General features: G+C 52.0%; 1 protein-coding gene across 1 annotated transcript; it reads left to right on the forward strand.

The window, feature by feature from the left end:
• The first annotated feature begins 12,128 nt into the window (after positions 1-12,128).
• Positions 12,129-14,727, forward strand: LOC123439646 (cell division control protein 48 homolog D-like). Its single transcript, XM_045116334.1, has one exon. The coding sequence runs from the start codon at positions 12,129-12,131 to the stop codon at positions 14,493-14,495; it is 2,367 nt and encodes a 788-aa protein (XP_044972269.1). The 3' UTR covers positions 14,496-14,727.
• The last annotated feature ends 3,326 nt before the right edge of the window (positions 14,728-18,053 follow it).

Raw genomic sequence — 18,053 nt, forward strand, 5'->3', positions numbered from 1 at the left:
TTTGAAGTTGGATTCGACTGGAACGGACTCGGCTTGGGCGTTGCTTGCCTCGGTCCATTTTGACTTTTCTGATCGACGATCCGAGTGGAAGTACTCACGAAACCTTCTGTCGGGAACCGAGTGCTTCGACGGCATCTTCTGATGCGACCGGTCAACTGACAGCGCCGGATTTTCCGGGATCCTCAAATTTCGGTTTCCGCGCGCTCGACGGGGATGACGCCAGCGCGCTCGAGCAGCGCCTGACGCCTCGATTCTCGCGCCTTCAACCTCTCCACTAATATCGCCGCGGTGGGTCGGGGGGATAAGGTTTCAGGGCCACTTGCCAGCGACCCAGCCGGAACCCTATATAAATCTCGGCGGCGAGGCTTCTCTGTTACGCTCGCCGAATCCCTTGCTCTCGCCTGCCCCGCCCTTCTCGCCACCTCCAGCGCTCCTATACTCCTCCCTTCTCCTTCCTCCCGAGGGCTCGCAGCCGCCGCCATGACCAAGGGCCAGACCAGCAAGATGGAGGCGAGGAAGAAGAAGGGGAAGATGGCGGCACCTGCTCAGCGGCGGCAGCGGCCGCTGCCGGCGGGATGGATCCAGGGCGACTTCCTCCCCTCCACGGTGACGGAGGGGATCTACTGCAGCTGGTGGAGCACGAGATGATCGTGCACAAGTCCTGGAGGCTGCCGGCGGAGGACGAGGTCGAGCCAGCGCCTTGGGAGGGGGAGCGCGTCCTGCTGCTCAGCCACGTCCACCGAGGTTTTTCTTTGCCCCCGCATCCTTTCTTCAAGGGCATCATGAATCACTTCGGAGCCCAACTTCACCATTTTCCTCCGAATGCCATTGCCCATCTTTCTGCCTTCATAGTTTTATGTGAGTGTTTCATCGGCTGCCCTCCCCATTGGGGTTTGTTCAAACACATCTTCTCCGCCCGATCCCAAACCATCAAATGACTTAGCCAGTCGGATGATAAGACGCACCTCCTCCAGCTCTGCGGGGGTTTAGGATTCCAGAAGAAGGGTCGGAGTAGCTATCCTGCTCTCCAGTTTAGTGAGTCGGTTAGGAACTGGCAGTCGACGTGGTTCTACTGCCAGGATATCGCCTGTCCGAATGCGTCGACTGGGCTGCCTCCTTTTAGTCTAGATCGGCCCGCCCCGCCTAAGCAGATTGTGCTCTCGAAGGTGGAGAAGAACGACATCCAGCCCTTGGTTGAGGCACTCGTGGACGTCGTCAGGAGGGGGGTCACTGGTATAGATCTGCTGGAAGTCTTCCTTGGTCGGCGGATCCAGCCTCTGCAGGCTCGCGACCATGCCATGTGGCATTACACGGGGCCCGAAGACTCCACTCGGACCAACGTGGTGGGCGTGACTGAGGAGAGGGTGACCTCGTGGGTGCTCCAAATCACGGGTCCCTGCGAGAACCCCAAAGGAGCTCGGCGAGTGAAGCCTTACAGCGCGGATCATCCTCCACCGAATCAGGTGAGTGGCACTTGTCGAGTGCATTGAACTGTCTTAATTCCTGTCGTTTGTCTACATCTCCGAGTGATGTCTAATGTTTCCGACTAAAATTTATGCAGGCGTGGACCAACTGATTCTCCCCCATCTCGAATGGGAATCCGGAGGAGGAAGAGGAGGAAGGCAGCCAGGAGGGCAGTGTGGAGAGCGTCGAGTACGACTCCGACAGGGGGGAATCGGAGGAGGAGAACAGCGAGGAAGAGGAAGAAGACGAGGAGCAGGACTCGCCACCTCCGCGACTGGACCATCGGACCAAGCGCCGACACGAGCCCGCTGTCCCCTCAGCTCCTCCCGCGTCTTCGAGTGCTCCGCCTACTGCTCCGGTGGTCCCGAGTGTTCGAAGCACTAAGAGGACCAGGGATGCCACCGCTGAGCCTGCGGGCCAATCTTCTAAGGCGCCCAAGCCGAGTGGGCCTAAACCTCGGAAGGCTCTGCCGCGAATGAGGGTCGCTGTCCCCATCACCTCCACGTAAGTGTACTCAGCTTTCAATTCTTTCTGATATCCGAGTGAACTTCTGTTTACTGGCCGAATGGATCTCACTCGACAGGGTCGCTACTTCTGCCACCTCTCCGACGCGTCAGGAAGACGACCCCATGGACACGGACAACGTCGTCTCGTCTTAGCCAGGTGCGTTGTAGGAACGTCGAGTGTTTTATACTATCGCGTCCCAGCCAGGTGCTTCTTTCTTTTTCTAAGACCTCGTGTCATTCGGCCCATCAGGGGCGATCTGCCTGGTTGAGGACGACCAGGGGAGAGCCGACCCAGCTGTGGAGCCTGTTCTTGAGGCTGCTCCTCTCGCTGACGCTCTCGCCGCCGACGTGCTGCCGACAGAGGCGCCGCCACCGACTGAACCAGTGCTGGTGGAGGAGGAGCCGACTTGGGCGGACCTTGGGATGCCTCAGGAACCTTCGACGATTCCAGGTTCGTCGAATGCTAATTCAGCATCCAGCGTCTTCCGGAGGAGCAGGTGGGAGCGGCCAAGGGGGCTATGGTGCAGGCGGAGCTGATGGCTGGAGAAGCCAAGAGGGCCTATGACTCCATTGCGGCCTTGTACCAGCGGAGCTTGGAGCTGCGCGATGATATCCGAGTAAGTGGTCTAGTAAGTATTTACTTTTCCCCTGTAACCCACTGGGTGTTCTTGAATAGCAGCTGTTGTTTGCAATGGGTTCGCTCTGAGTGAACCCAGTGGGTGTAGTCCCCGAGACTTCTGTCGAGTGCTTGCACCGACAGTTGTCTTTATACATTTTGCCTTGAGTTTGGTTGTGTCTGTAGATAGGATTACCGAGTGCGAGTAGTTGTTGCAGTCGGAGTGCACTTACGGTAAGAGTCCCCGAGAGTAAGTTGTACTCAGGTCGGGTAGTATTGACCTCGGAGGCGTAAGTGATAACATGCATCTCAATAGGGCAGGCCTGCTTGAGGTGCATGCCAGTGGGGTCACTCTTAGTGAACCCACTGGGTGTAGTCCCCGAGACCACTGTCGACTGCTTGCGTCGGCAGGGGTCTGAAGAACTTAGACTGTTAACTGTTGAACTTTCTGATTGTCCCTTATTTCTTGGTGGCAGAAAACTTGTGAAATGGGGACGGCCTATGAGCCTCTGAGAGCGGAGAGGAACCAGTTCGCTCGTGAGCTTGATGCGGCTATGCTCGCAATGGCCGGCATGAAGGATGCTCTGGAGGGGCGAGAGAAGTCTTTGGAGGAGGCTCGTGAAGCTAAGAAGGTGTTGACTGAGGAAGTGGAAAGAATGAGGAAACAGAGGACTGCTCTCACGAATCAGATGGCCGTCCTGAATAGACGATGCATAGCTCAGGAGAAGTATGTCAACGACTGGGCTGGGCAGATGATGACTCGTCTGGCTGGTAAGTCTTATGTTTTGCCGAGTGCTTGTACTGTGTGCGTGACACTCGACGTTTATTGTATGCTTGTCCTTTTGTTGCAGATTTTTGCGTAGATGCTGAAGCTGAAGCAGCGGCTGTGGAGCGGTCCATTCAGGACAACGTGCCACTCGGCGAGGATGCCAACTGGGATCTGCTCCGGGCGCATATCCGTGTAGGCAAAGTGGGTCCTTTCATCGGTCGACTGAGAGAGGTCGTTGGCCGAATTGACAAGGAACTTTGGCCAGAAGACGAGTCGCGGCAGGAAATGGAGAACCTGATGGCGCGACTGGAGGAGATTCCGAGCCGAGTGCAATCGTGGAAGAAATCGACAGCGCGTTGCGGTGCGGATGTTGCTCTGTCCTTGGTCCGAGTCCATTGCAAGGAGGTGCGTGAGGAAAAAGTGAAGACATTGAAGGTCGCCAACACGAAGAAGCTTCGATTCGAAGACTTCATGGAGACGTTCCTTGAGAGTGCTACCCGCATCGCTGACGGAATCGACTTGGACACTTTCGTGGAGCCCTCCAGTCCTGGCGCCAGCCCAGCTGACACGTAAGAAAACTTTATCCTCGGTATGCCGAGTGTTTATCTGTAAGGTACTTTGGCCACTTCTGTTGGCTGTCACACTTTTAAATCGGTGTGGGTAAGCTTGATCCGCACCGAGTTAGCTATCTTTTCGAGAATTTTGGAATCCGAATGAAAGCGTTTACTCTTGTGTTTGAATGTTGTTTCGAGTGCGACGTTTAGTGCATACTCGGAGAAGATTAGTACTTAGGTGATTCTTGATCACAGCTAAGTCCCCGAGTGCGACGTTTAGAGCACACTCGGAGTAAGTTAGAACTTAGGCGATTAAGGATCGCAGCTAAGTCCTCGAGTGCGACGTTTAGTGCACACTCGGAGGAAGTCAGTACTTCGGTGATTCTTGATCACAGCTAAGTCTCCGAGTGCGACGTGTAGTGCACACTCGGAGGAAGTTAGAACTTAGGCGATTAAGGATCGCAGCTAAGTCCTTGAGTGCAACGTTTGGTGCACACTCGGAGGAAGTTAGTACTTAGGTGATTCTTGATCACAGCTAAGTCTCCGAGTGCGACGTTTAGAGCACACTCGGAGGAAGTTAGAACTTAGGCGATTCAGGATCGCAGCTAAGTCCCCGAGTGCGACGTTTAGTGCACACTCGGAGGAAGTTAGTACTTAGGTGATTCTTGATCACAGCTAAGTCTCCGAGTGCGACGTTTAGAGCACACTTGGAGGAAGTTAGAACTTAGGCGATTCAGGATCGCAGCTAAGTCCCCGAGTGCGACGTTTAGTGCACACTCGGAGGAAGTTAGTACTTAGGTGATTCTTGATCACAGCTAAGTCCCCGAGTGCGACGTTGAGTGCACACTCGGAGGAAGTTAGTACTTAGGTGATTCTTGATCACAGCTAAGTCCCCGAGTGCGACGTTTAGCGCACACTCGGAGGAAGTTAGAACTTAGGCGATTCAGGATCGCAGCTAAGTCCCCGAGTGCGACGTTTAGTGCACACTCGGAGGAAGTTAGTACTTAGGCGATTCAGGATCGCAGCTAAGTCTCCGAGTGCGACGTTTAGTGCACACTCGGAGAAAGTTAAAACTTAGGCGATTCAGGATCGCAACTAAGTTTTTTTTGTGTGTGACCCGAGTCTGCGACCGTGGAAAAACTCTGAATCTGCTGTATATTATTTCATCAGTATTTGTTCGTTACACTGCTTCAGTCGACGATCACGTATAGAAGCTCTTGAGGAGGTCTCCGTTCCATGCACGCGGCTCGTCTGTCTCCCTCTGAATGTTGTAGAGTCTGTATGCTCCATTGTTCAGCACCTTGGAGATGATGAAAGGCCCTTCCCAGGCTGGAGCCAACTTGTGGGGTCTTTGCTGATCCACTCGGAGCACTAAGTCGCCTGCTTGGAATGTGCGACTCCTGACGTGACGCGCATGAAAGCGTCGCAGATCTTGCTGGTAAATTGTTGAGTGAGTTAGTGCCATCTCGTGTTCCTCCTCTAGAAGATCTACTCCATGTTGCCTTGCTTGTTCTGCTTCGGCTTCGGAGAAGAGTTCGACTCGTGGGGCATTATGAAGCAGGTCACTCGGAAGGACCGCTTCTGCTCCATAAACGAGGAAGAACGGTGATCGCCCCGTTGATCTGTTCGGAGTGGAGCGGAGGCCCCAAAGCACTGAAGGTAACTCGGTGACCCATGCGCCAGCAGCGTGTCCCACCTCTCGCAGGAGTCGGAGCTTCAAACCTTGAAGAATAAGCCCATTCGCCCGCTCAGCTTGTCCGTTGGATTGAGGACGTGCTACGGAAGAAAAATCCACTCGAATACCCTGACTCGCACAGAAACCTTTGAATCTGTCCGAGTCGAAGTTTGTCCCGTTGTCCGTGATTATGTTGTGAGGTACCCCGAATCTGGAAATGATGTCCCTGACAAACTTGACAGCTGTTGAGGCATCGAGTTTCTTGATGGGCTTGGCTTCTATCCATTTTGTGAACTTGTCGACTGCCACCAACAGATGTGTGTAGCCTCCTTGGCATGTCTTGAATGGTCCGACTGTATCTAATCCCCAAACTGCAAATGGCCACACAAGAGGGATTGTCTTCAATGCAGACGTTGGCTTGTGGGACTTGTTGGAGTAGAACTGACAGTCTTCACATCGGTCGACCATATCTTTAGCCATCTTGTTTGCCTGCAGCCAAAAGAAACCGGCTCTGAATGCCTTGGCGACGATTGCTCTCGAAGAAGCGTGATGACCGCAGGTTCCCGAGTGAATATCCTCTAGGATCAACTGCCCTTCCTCTGGGGAAATGCAACGTTGAAGAACGCCTGAAACACTCTCTTTGTACAATTGGCCATCAATGACAGTGAATGCCTTCGACCTGCGGACCATTTTCCTGGCTTGGACTTCGTCTTCTGGAAGTTCTTGCCTCAGGATATATGCAATGATCGGCACAGTCCAATCAGGAATGACAGCCAGAATCTCCATGACCAAATCAACCACAGCAGGTACATCGACTTCAGTCGGATCTGTTGTGCTCTTGGGTTGTACCGGTTCCTCTGTGAAGGGATCTTCTTTGACTGCGGGAAGGTGGAGGTGCTCGAGGCAGACATCACTCGCGACTGGTCTCCGAGTGGATGCGAGTTTTGCCAACTCATCAGCTGCTTGGTTCTTCAGTCTCGGAACATGGTGGAGCTCTAGACCTTCAAACTTCTTCTCCAGCTTCCTCACTGCATTGCAGTATGTGGTCATGGTGGGGTTCCTGATGTCCCACTCTTTCATCACTTGATTGACCACCATATCCGAATCGCCGTAGACCATCAAGCGAGGGACGCCGAGTGAGATGGCCATGCGCAATCCGTAGAGGAGAGCTTCATACTCTGCCTCGTTGTTGGAGGAATCAAAGTGTATCTGCAGCACGTACTTGAGCTTGTCGCCCTTTGGTGATATGATCACAACACCAGCGCCGGAGCCATTCAACATCTTAGACCCATCGAAGAACATTGTCCAATGAGCCGAGTAGATGTGGGTCGGTTGCTGCTGTTCTACCCATTCTGCTATAAAGTCAGTCAGGGCTTGAGACTTAATAGCTTTCTTGGCCTCGAACTTGATGTCACAGTACAACATCTCCATTGCCCACTTCGCCACTCGGCCTGATGCGTCTCGATTGTGGAGAATTTCCGACAACGGGGCATCAGAAATGACAGATACCGAGTGGTCATGGAAATAATGAGCCACCTTCTTCGCAGTCATATAGATCCCATAGATAAGTTTTTGATAATGGGGATACCTCTGCTTGGAAGGAGTCAGGACTTCGGAGACGTAGTACACTGGCCGCTGAACTTTGTATGCTTTGCCTTCTTCTTCTCGCTCGACTGTAAGAACAGTACTGACGACTTGATTTCTAGCCGCGATATATAGAAGAAGGGGCTCTTTACTGAGCGGAGCAGTAAGAACTGGCTGGGTGGAAAGTAGGACTTTGAGGTCGTCGAATGCGACTTGGGCTTCGTCTGTCCACTCGAAGGTATCTGATATCTTCATGAGTCGGTACAGAGGAAGTGCCTTTTCGCCGACTCGACTGATGAACCTGCTCAAAGCCGCTAGGCAACCTGTGAGCCGTTGAACATCGTGTATTCTGACCGGCCTCTCCATTCGGACGATGGTCCCAATCTTTTCGGGGTTGACGTCGGTCCCTCGTTCGGAAACGAAGAAACCGAGTAACTTCCCGCTGGGAACACCGAATGAACATTTGGCTGGGTTGAGCTTGATATCGTACCTACGAAGGTTGGCAAATGTTTCTGCCAAGTCAGTCAGCAGGTCGGAACCTTTGCGTGACTTGACTACGATATCATCCATATATGCCTCCACATTGCGACCGATCTGGTCGAGGAGACATTTTTGGATCATGCGCATAAAGGTAGCTCCTGCATTCTTCAGACCGAAAGGCATAGTGATGTAGCAGAAGCACCCGAATGGGGTGATGAAGGCTGTTTTTAACTCATCGGGACCATACAGACGGATCTGATGATAGCCCGAGTAGGCATCAAGAAATGATAAACGCTCGCATCCTGCAGTCGAATCGACAATTTGATCTATGCGGGGGAGCGGAAAATGGTCTTTCGGGCAGACCTTATTGAGATGCTTGAAGTCGATGCACATTCGGAGCGACTTGTCCTTCTTGGGTACCATGACAACATTGGCGAGCCACTCAGAGTGGTGAACCTCGTGAATGAAGTTGGCGGCCAGCAGCTTGGCCACCTCTTCCCCGATTGCCTTCCTCTTATGCGCGGCAGATCGGCGCAGGCGCTCTCGGACGGGCCGAGCGGTGGGATCCACGTGCAGTCGGTGCTCAGCCAACTCCCTGGGTACACCTGACATGTCAGAGGGTTTCCATGCGAAGATGTCCCAGTTCTCACGGAGAAATTGGGTGAGCTCGGCTTCCTATTTAGGATCGAGGGTGGTGGAGATGTTTGTCGGGGCAACAGAGTCGTCCGTCGGGTGGATGCTGACATTCTTCGTCTCTCCCGCCGACTGGAATGCGGACTCGGAAGCTGGTTTCTTTGAGCGCATCAGGTCGGCGGGGTCGACTGTCTTCTTGTACTCGTCGAGCTCGAGAACAGCCATCTGCTGGTCGGCGATTCTTGATCCCTGTTGCAGACACTCTTTGGCTCGCTGACGATTGCCCGTGATGGTGATCACGCCTTTCGCGCCTGGCATCTTCAGCTTCAAGTAGACGTAACACGGACGGGCCATGAAACGAGCATACACCGGGCAGCCCAGGATTGCGTGGTAAGCACTCTGGGAGTCTACCACTTCGAATGTCAGCTTCTCCTTGCGGAAGTTCTTGTCGGAGCCGAAAACGACGTCCAACGCGATCTGGCCGAGTGACTTGGCCTTCCGTCCAGGGACGACTCCGTGAAACTGCATGCTGCTCTCGCTGAGTTTGGACATCGGAATGCCCATCCCCTTGAGTGGGTCAGCGTACATGATGTTCAAGCCGCTGCCGCTATCCATGAGGACTTTGCGCAGTCGGACTCCTTCCACCACCGGGTCGACGACCAGAGCCTGTCTCCCCGGAGTGGGTACATGTGCGGGATGATCCGACTGGTCGAAAGTGATCGCAGTCTGAGACCATTTCAGGAACTTGGGACTGGTTGGAGTGGCCATGTTAACCTCTCTGTTCACCAGTTTCAGTCGACTCTTGCTTTCGATGTCAGCAAAAATCATGAGGGTTGCATGGACTTGGGGGAACGGATCCTCCTTATCCTCCTCATCTTGTTCAGGATTCTTCTCACTCGGTTGTCCCTCGCTGAACCCCTGGATCAGGAGACGACACTGTCGAGTAGTATGCTTTGCGTATATGGGGTTGCCTTCTTCGTCCATCTTCGTGTGAATCGGACAAGGCTGGTCCAGGATGGGATTGTTGAATGGCTTCTTCTTGGGGTAAACTGCGCCTTCCCTTTGCCCTTGAACTTGGCATTGGTCACGGCTGCAGCTTCTGCTTGCGGTGTGAGCGGAGCTTTCTGTTTCTGCTTCCGAGTGTTACCTCCGTCAACATCGCCGACTGTCTTGTGCTTGCCGCTCCGGATGCGATCCTCTTCCTCGCCATTTGCATAGAGAGCCGCTATCTCCATCATCTTGCTCATGGAGATGTCCCCTGTTCGACCGAACTTTAGGTACAGCTCTCTGTACCGCACGCCTGCCTTGAAGGCGCAGACTGCTTGATGCTCGGTGACGTTCTCCACCGTGTGGTAGAGAGTCGTCCAACACTGGATGAAGTCGCGCAGGGGCTCATTCGGCTTCTGGACACAGTGTTGGAGCTCCACAAGGCCTGCAGGGCGTTTGCACGTTCCTTCGAAGGTCCTGGTGAACACTCGGGCCAGATCCGCCCAACTGTAAATGCTCGAGGGGGCCAACTGGTTCAGCCACGCTCGCGCCGAGCCGCCGAGCATCAGAGGGAGGTGCTTCATAGCAACATGGTCGTCCCCTCCTCCGATCTGGACTGCCACTCGGTAGTCATCCAGCCATGTTTCCGGCTTGGACTCTCCTGTAAACTTACTGATTCCCGCTGCCAATCGGAAGTTGGGCGGGATGTCAGCCGAGCGGATGGCTCGACTAAAACACTCGGGACCGGACACGATGGCCCTGCTTCCACTCAGACGCTCCATATCGTGACCATCATGAATCATGGAACGGCTGCCTCCCCTGTGGCGCTGATGGGATCCAGGGCTGTGAACCGACCGATGCGTGTTTGCGTGGACGGAACTATTGTAGATCCGGTTGTGCGACTGGGAGACTGCCGAATTCTGCTGCTGCGCCGTGTGCAACAGGGCTCGGATCTGCTCAATCCCTCTTCCTGCCTCCGAATCAGTCGGCTGGAGGGAATCGGCTATCTTGGCAGCCACAGCCAAGTTGAGGAGGGGCGTGCGGAACAACTCCACGTTGCCCCGCCGAGTGTGTCGACTGGCAGAACGGCGAGGTGGACGGCGCGCACCGGATGCTTCACCGACCTCGCGCTCGCTTCGACCAGCTTGACGGGGATCTTCATGGGAGTTGGCCATGTGTACTTCTGCTGCAGGCCCGCGACCCGCATACTCGGAAGGAAACTCAGTCGGAACTGAGCCCGAGCGCTGGGAACGCACGGCAACCACAACAGACTCCAGAACTGCCACTTGAGAAGACGCGATCTGACGCGCTCGGGCATGCTGCACCCAACGCTGGAGACGCGGACGGCGGGACCGCTTGTTGCGGCGCATGACGGAGGTGCAGGTCGACAACGGAGCCGATTGTTGGAGAAGAAGAACGCCGCGGGCGCCGGCACGGAAGTGCGTGGCCCCACGACGGGGAAGCGCCTCGACGTCGAGAGGTGCCTCCCGAAGCCACGCCGAATCGTCGACGGTGAAGGAGAGAGCGCCGAAGAAGATCTGGTGACCTATGCTCGAATCTCCACCGGTCGATATGACGAAAGGAAGTAGTCGCAAACTCGCCGGAAGTCGCTTAGACGCCTGCCCCACGGTGGGCGCCAACTGTCGTGGGTATAAGCCTGACAGTAGATGTGTAGGGTACGAATGAGATGGGCAGAGTCCTAGCTACGGCGAGGTTGTATGAGTTCAGGCCCCTCTGCGATGGAGGTAACAGCCCTACGTCTCAGTGCTCTCGGAGCTTGTTGTCGAGTGGAATATGGAATACAATGATTTGCTAACCCCTTTACCATTGGGGGAGGGTGGCTTATATAGAGTGCGTTGCCCTCCACAACGGTTCTGATCCAGGGGCGGAGTAGTGGCGATTGAATGTGTACGTTACAGGTAACGGACGACCTAAATGCTAATAAATGCACCTGGAAACGTACGACTGTTTCCCTCCAGAGGGGTCACGGTGTACCGAGTGGTATCCAGTCGGTCAGCTAGATACGCTCCGAATGTTACTCTCCGACTGGACGTCATCGAGGATCTGCTACCGACTGGATGATGGGGATTCCTTAATTCAGTCAGAACTAACTAAGGCCCTTGTCCTTTGGGAGGGGTAGTCCTTGGGTAGGACCTATAGGGCAGGCCTATGACCCTACCCTAGGACTATAACCCCATCAGGTATAATTTTTGCAGCGAATCATTTTTCCTTTTGCGTTGCAGATAAATGATGAAGCACGGGTTGGATAACAAAAATTACAGGAGCTTTTTTATAAAAATATCGCGGTGGGTTTTCCGACGGAAGCAATAGCCGCTTTATTATTAGGTGTAGATATAGATTGAACCGGCTAGATGGGATGCATAGCAACAACAACCAAAAATATGACATGTCAGCCCAAAAGAATAAAATGATGAGACAAAGGAAACAAACAGACTAAATACAAGATACAATTATATTATGTGAGTGAGATCATAAAAAATCTCAGCTAGCTGAGTTCTAGGCACTCGTTATAAAAAAATACTATTTTTTCAAAAAGAATCAAGTATACTAACCATTCGTCAGATAAAAATGTTTCAAGTAGGAAAAGAGCCAAGTACGGGTACAAATCCATCTCAGAGTCAGTCAGGCTGATCTCGACTCGGAAGTGATGTGCGACCGTGCGAGCGTACGGGCCTTCCCAGTTCCAACCCGCAGTCGGCCTAGCCTTCCATAAAGGTTGCGACCCCCACTACGTCTTCACCTCACCGCAACACCAACACAAACTAGCGCTCGACATCCATACAACGAGAGTAATAATCCACTAGAGACGCAGCGAGTCCATCACCGGGAGTTGAACACGATGGCGATCACGGCGTCATCGAAGAAGGCGGCGAACCGGCTGGTGGTGGAGGATGCCAGCACCAACGACGACAACTCCGTGTGCACCCTCCACCCAGACACCATGGAGAAGCTTTCCCTATTCAAGGGCGACACGGTGCTGCTCAAGGGCAAGCGCCGCCACAGCACGGTCTGCATGGCACTGCCCGACGACACCTGCGAGGAGCACAAGATGAGGATCAACAAGGTGGCCCGCTCCAACCTGCGCGTGCGCATCGCCGACGTCGTGTCCGTGCACCTGTGCCACGACGTCAAGTACGCCAGGCGCGTGCACATCCTCCCGTTGGACGACACCGTCGAGGGCATCGCGGGGAACCTCTTCGACGCCTACCTCAAGCCCTACTTCGTGGACGCCTTCCGCCCGGTCCACAAGGGCGACCTCTTCCTCGTGCGCGGCGGCATGCGGAGCGTCGAGTTCAAGGTCATGGAGATCGACCCCGCGGCGGACTACTGCATCGTGATGCCCGACACGGAGATTTTCTGCGAGGGCGAGCCGGTCAAGCGGGAGGACGAGGAGCGGCTCGACGACGTCGGCTACGACGACGTGGGTGGCATGGGGAAACCGCTGACTCAGATCAGGGAGCTCGTCGAGCTGCCACTCAGGCATCCTCAGATCTTCAAGTCCATTGGCGTCAAGCCTCCCAAGGGCATCCTCCTCTACGGCCCTCCCGGTTCCGGCAAGACGCTGATCGCCCGCGCGGTGGCCAACGAGACCGGGGCCTTCTTCTTTCTCATCAACGGCCCGGAGATAATGTCAAAGATGGCCGGAGAGAGCGAGAGCAACCTGAGGAAGGCCTTCGAGGAGGCCGAGAAGAACGCGCCCTCCATCATATTCATCGACGAGATCGACTCCATTGCTCCCAACAGGGAGAAGACTCACGGCGAGGTGGAGAGGCGTATCGTTTCCCAGCTGCTGACGCTGATGGACGGCATGAAGGCCCGCGCGCACGTCATCGTCATGGGCGCCACGAACCGTCCCAACAGCATCGACCCTGCCTTGAGGCGCTTCGGGAGGTTCGATCGCGAGATCGACATCGGCGTGCCGGACGAGGTCGGGCGTCTCGAAGTGCTCCGCATCCACACCAAGAACATGAAGCTGGACGAGGAGGTCAACCTTGAGGTGATTGCCAAGGATACGCACGGCTACGTCGGCGCCGACTTGGCCGCGCTCTGCACCGAGGCGGCGCTGCAGTGCATCAGGGAGAAGATGGACGTGATCGATTTAGAGGACGACACCATCGACGCCGAGATCTTGAACTCCATGGCCGTCACCAATGACCACCTTAAGACGGCTCTCGTCGGCACGAACCCGTCCGCGCTACGTGAGACCGTCGTGGAGGTGCCCAACGTCAGCTGGAACGATGTCGGCGGCCTCGACGGGGTCAAGAGGGAGCTGCAAGAGACCGTTCAGTACCCGGTCGAGCACCCAGAGAAATTCGAGAAGTTCGGCATGTCGCCGTCCAAGGGCGTCCTCTTCTACGGGCCACCAGGATGCGGCAAGACCTTGCTGGCCAAGGCGATCGCCAACGAGTGCCAGGCCAACTTCATCAGCATCAAGGGGCCAGAGCTGCTCACCATGTGGTTCGGCGAGAGCGAGGCCAACGTGCGCGAGATCTTCGACAAGGCGCGTCAGTCTGCGCCGTGCGTGCTCTTCTTCGACGAGCTCGACTCCATCGCGACCCAGAGGGGCGGCAGGATGGGAGACGCCGGCGGCGCGGCGGACAGGGTCCTGAACCAGCTGCTCACCGAGATGGACGGCATGAACGCCAAGAAGACGGTCTTCATCATCGGCGCCACCAATAGGCCGGACATAATTGACTCGGCGTTGCTCCGTCCCGGCCGCCTGGACCAGCTCATCTACATCCCCTTGCCGGACGAGGCCTCGCGGCACCAGATCTTCAAGGCATGCCTCAGGAAGTCTCCCGTGGCCAAGGACGTCGACCTCGGCGCGCTCGCAAGGTTCACCGCAGGCTTCAGCGGCGCCGACATCACGGAGATCTGCCAGAGGGCGTGCAAGTACGCCATCAGGGAAGATATCGAGAAGGACATGGAGAGGCAGAGGATGGGACAAGACACCATGGAGCCGGACGGCGGGCAGGAAGAGGAGGCGGCGGAGATCAAGGCGGCTCACTTCGAAGAGTCGATGAAGTACGCGAGGCGGAGCGTGAGCGACGCCGACGTCAGGAAGTACCGGGCCTTCGCGCAGACGCTGCAGCAGTCTAGGGGGTTCGGCACCGAGTTCCGCTTCCCGGCGCAGCCACACGCGGCAGAAGCTGCTGTCCACACCTCCGCGGCAGCTGATGAGGATGAAGACGATCTATACAAGTGATCCAGTAGCCATTGTTAGAATAGAACATGAAGTAGGAATACCAGAATATTGTACTGTACTGTTTTTGTTCTGTTTCCTTAAGTCGAACACCTTATTTTGTTGATTCTTTTCATGTATATAAATTTTTTTCGTTTATACTCCATACTTCGTACATCATAGAAATACAGTTGTTTTTAACAGCAACATAGAAATACAGTTGACGAGATAAATAGTTGTCTGTTCTTTATGAAAAAGGTTGCCTGTAATTTCTCGTCAAACTTACAAGAACGGAACACCTATTGCCTGAAGGTTGTGGCACCCAACGGTCTTAGTTGAAGAGAGTTCTTTCTTAGCTAACTGAATGTACCAAAACTGATTGTAACCAACTAGTATATGTCATTCAGACCGGCATGCCCTTCCTGTTGCGAGTCCCTGGTTGAGCGAACTTGCGAGTGTGAATAAATGCATTGCATAGCCTCTTTCATAAGATCGATCATTTGGTTGCATTTGCTAGAGCATGCACTTCTACCTCCACCATCAATAGTCGAAGTGGACATACGGCTCGGTGCTCATGATTACATTCACCACAATGCACCTGCTGTTTGCAATATGAGAAAGAAAGAAGGGAAATTCTATCAAGAACCGCCGCATCGTCGACATCCCGTGAGGCGGCTCTCTTCGTCATGCATGCATGCATGCATCCAGTGATGTCATCGGATTCATTTTAAATGATTGGATTTTTAAAAACTTTTATCTCTTAAACCGTTAATTCGATCGATGATCCGTTTTTGCAGTAGACTTTGTTTCGACGAAATCTGCAAAACTAGATCCCATGTCAATATGTTTCGACAACTTTTTTTGCTCGTACTTACCACATTTATTTTACTTGTCATATTAGTAAGTAATTACTTGTTTGATAAAAAATAATTTAATCGCTAATTTTTTGAAAATTGCGTATGAATATGACATCTTGACATAATCAAAATGACAAGCACAAACAACTTTTTTTAGGCGATTACGCGAAAAAATTGACAACTCAACATATTTAAAACCGGTAACCACTAAAGATATTTTTTGGTCATCGTTTCTAAATACGACAACTTGGCATAGTTAAACTAACAAGCACACAAAATAGTTTTCTGGCAAAGTTGTATGTAAATATGACAAGTTAGCATATTTAAATTGACAAACACAACTTATGATATGCTTTTATACCATGTATAATGAAAACTGCTACAAGGCTTTGTACAAAACAACATCAAAAAGTGCTAATTAAGTTATTTTTTTCACGCAAGTAAGTGGTTAATAATATGATAAGTGGGTCAAAAAATGTGGAAAGTATGAACTGAAAAAAATAGTTGACGGAACATGTCAACATGGGATCTAGTTTCGAAAAACTCGTCGCGAGAAAGTCAATGGTGAAAACGGATCATCGATTGAATTCACGGTTTGTAGATAAAACTTTTTGAATTTTAAACATCAAAAGAAATATTGATGACATCATTGCATGCATATAGCGGTTTTCATTATACATGAGGATATCATTACATGCATGCATGCATGAGAGAGATACTCCAGGTACACTAGTTTTGTATTAAATGAGTGATTACTAGGGTGTTAATTTTTACATTGAAAGATGATTAACTGAGCCGCCGCACCGCAAGACACGGGTGCGGCGCCGCTGTCTAGTGTTGTCTAAGAAAGAAGGGAAGTTTCTTCAGGGTTTAATTACTCATAATCTTTATTACTGTTTCAAATAGTTAAATTACTTTTGTAAGTTCCTCTTTAAAGTTTTAAAAACAGTAAACGTAGCTGATTGGAGTGGCCACTTTCATTCCTGCAATTAAATGGCTATGAAATTCCCTCTACCAACTGAACTACGTCTGTTTTTGGCTGCTAATTCACGATAGATTGAATACCAGTGCACTCCTGCAGCTGCAAATTTTCTTTATTGCAGACTACACTCGTGTTCTCTGTTCTGGAAACAAGGATCACTAATTTTTCCAATGCAAAATTGCATAGACTTGTGTTGGAAATACGAGCGATTTACCATGTGATTTTACTAGAAGAAATAGTACATAAATCATAACTATTATAGAAATTATAAGACAAGTCATGCGATCATACAAAGAGTATGCAAGTAGCATTTGAAGTGGTGAATAGAAACAGAACATATCTAGAACCGAAACTAGAACAAAGTTGCGGCATGAACTTAAACAAGAAGAACACGAACATGTATTGAGTTGCAGCAGCAACAATGGGATTGGCGTTGAAATTGTCACCAGCCATGTTGTCAAAGAGGTTGTTGACTTCGGGGCAGAAGTCGTCGTCCGGGAAGTGGTCGTCGGCGTCCCTGGTGTCCGTGATGAAGAAGCCCATAGTCGCGCAGAACATTCCCCAAAAACCTTATCACCCTTCTTCCGTACAAGGCTCAAAGCGGTGGGGTTTCGGAGGCCCACTGTCCCAACCTGCGGTGCACGCCTCAAGCCGGGATGGGAAAGAACATAGAGAGTCGCCGAAGAGGTGCAGTGTTCGTATTCAATCTCCACTACGGCAAAACGTTTCGGCTCCCGAGTGACCTTTCGTATACCAGTCGTGCGTGGAAAAAACTTAGTCATCGGCTCGGCTCATTCCCGCATCGCGTTGTGACGACGGCAGAGAAGGAGGAGCGAACGTGTATGTCTCTCTTGTTCTCATGCTCATACATGTGTGGAAACAACCTTCCTTATAAGGAGGTCCAACTCCTATCAAACTAGCAATGTGGGACTAAACTTTAGTTTCACCTCTTGCCTTGCACGAATGGATTAAGTGGGCCTCTAGAATTTATTAGGAATTCTGAAAATGGTAATTGATCTAGCCCAAAACGGTTACATTCCGGCAATCCCCCACCAAATCCTAGAAGCACACAAAATTTGCATTTGGTTCCAAAACACTGTTTATATACCGATACTGCAGTGGAGACTGTTAAGTTGAACTTCCACCTAGAACTCTATGTTATGCTAGTAAGCAACTTGAACAGTGGACTATGCCTTGAACTGCAAATTTTCTTCGAGCCTAGCTTCACACAGAGCCTTGACGGATACTAGGCTATCGTGATACTTATGTGTCATACTCCGAGGCCTTTCATGAGTTTACTAGAGAACACCCTACTCTCATAGATTGCGACGCTTAATAATTAGACTCATATAGGTGTGCTCCTCGAAAGATGTTGTACAAGACAACATCTCTACTTCAATAAGCAACTTAGAACACATTAAGATATATATCAACCTACCATGAAGATTAGAAAAGTATTACATCTTCATGGAGTGGTATTAACAATGATAAGGATACTTTCCTCTTAGTTGACCAATAGCTTGTCTTCCACGTCTAATTCACGGGCTCTCCGATCACATAGAATAGGTTACCACCGTGAACAACTCATATTGTGGGTCTCATACCCATCTCCTTCGATACATTATCTATCACATTACGTGATAGACCCTTAGTAAAAGGATCTGCCAGATTTTTAGACGTTTGGATATAATCCAATGCAATAACTCCGGAGTTTTTCATTTTCTGAATAAATTTTAACCTTCT

Source organism: Hordeum vulgare, chromosome 3H, assembly GCF_904849725.1.
Source record: "Hordeum vulgare subsp. vulgare chromosome 3H, MorexV3_pseudomolecules_assembly, whole genome shotgun sequence".
Classification (NCBI taxonomy): Eukaryota; Viridiplantae; Streptophyta; class Magnoliopsida; order Poales; family Poaceae; genus Hordeum; species Hordeum vulgare.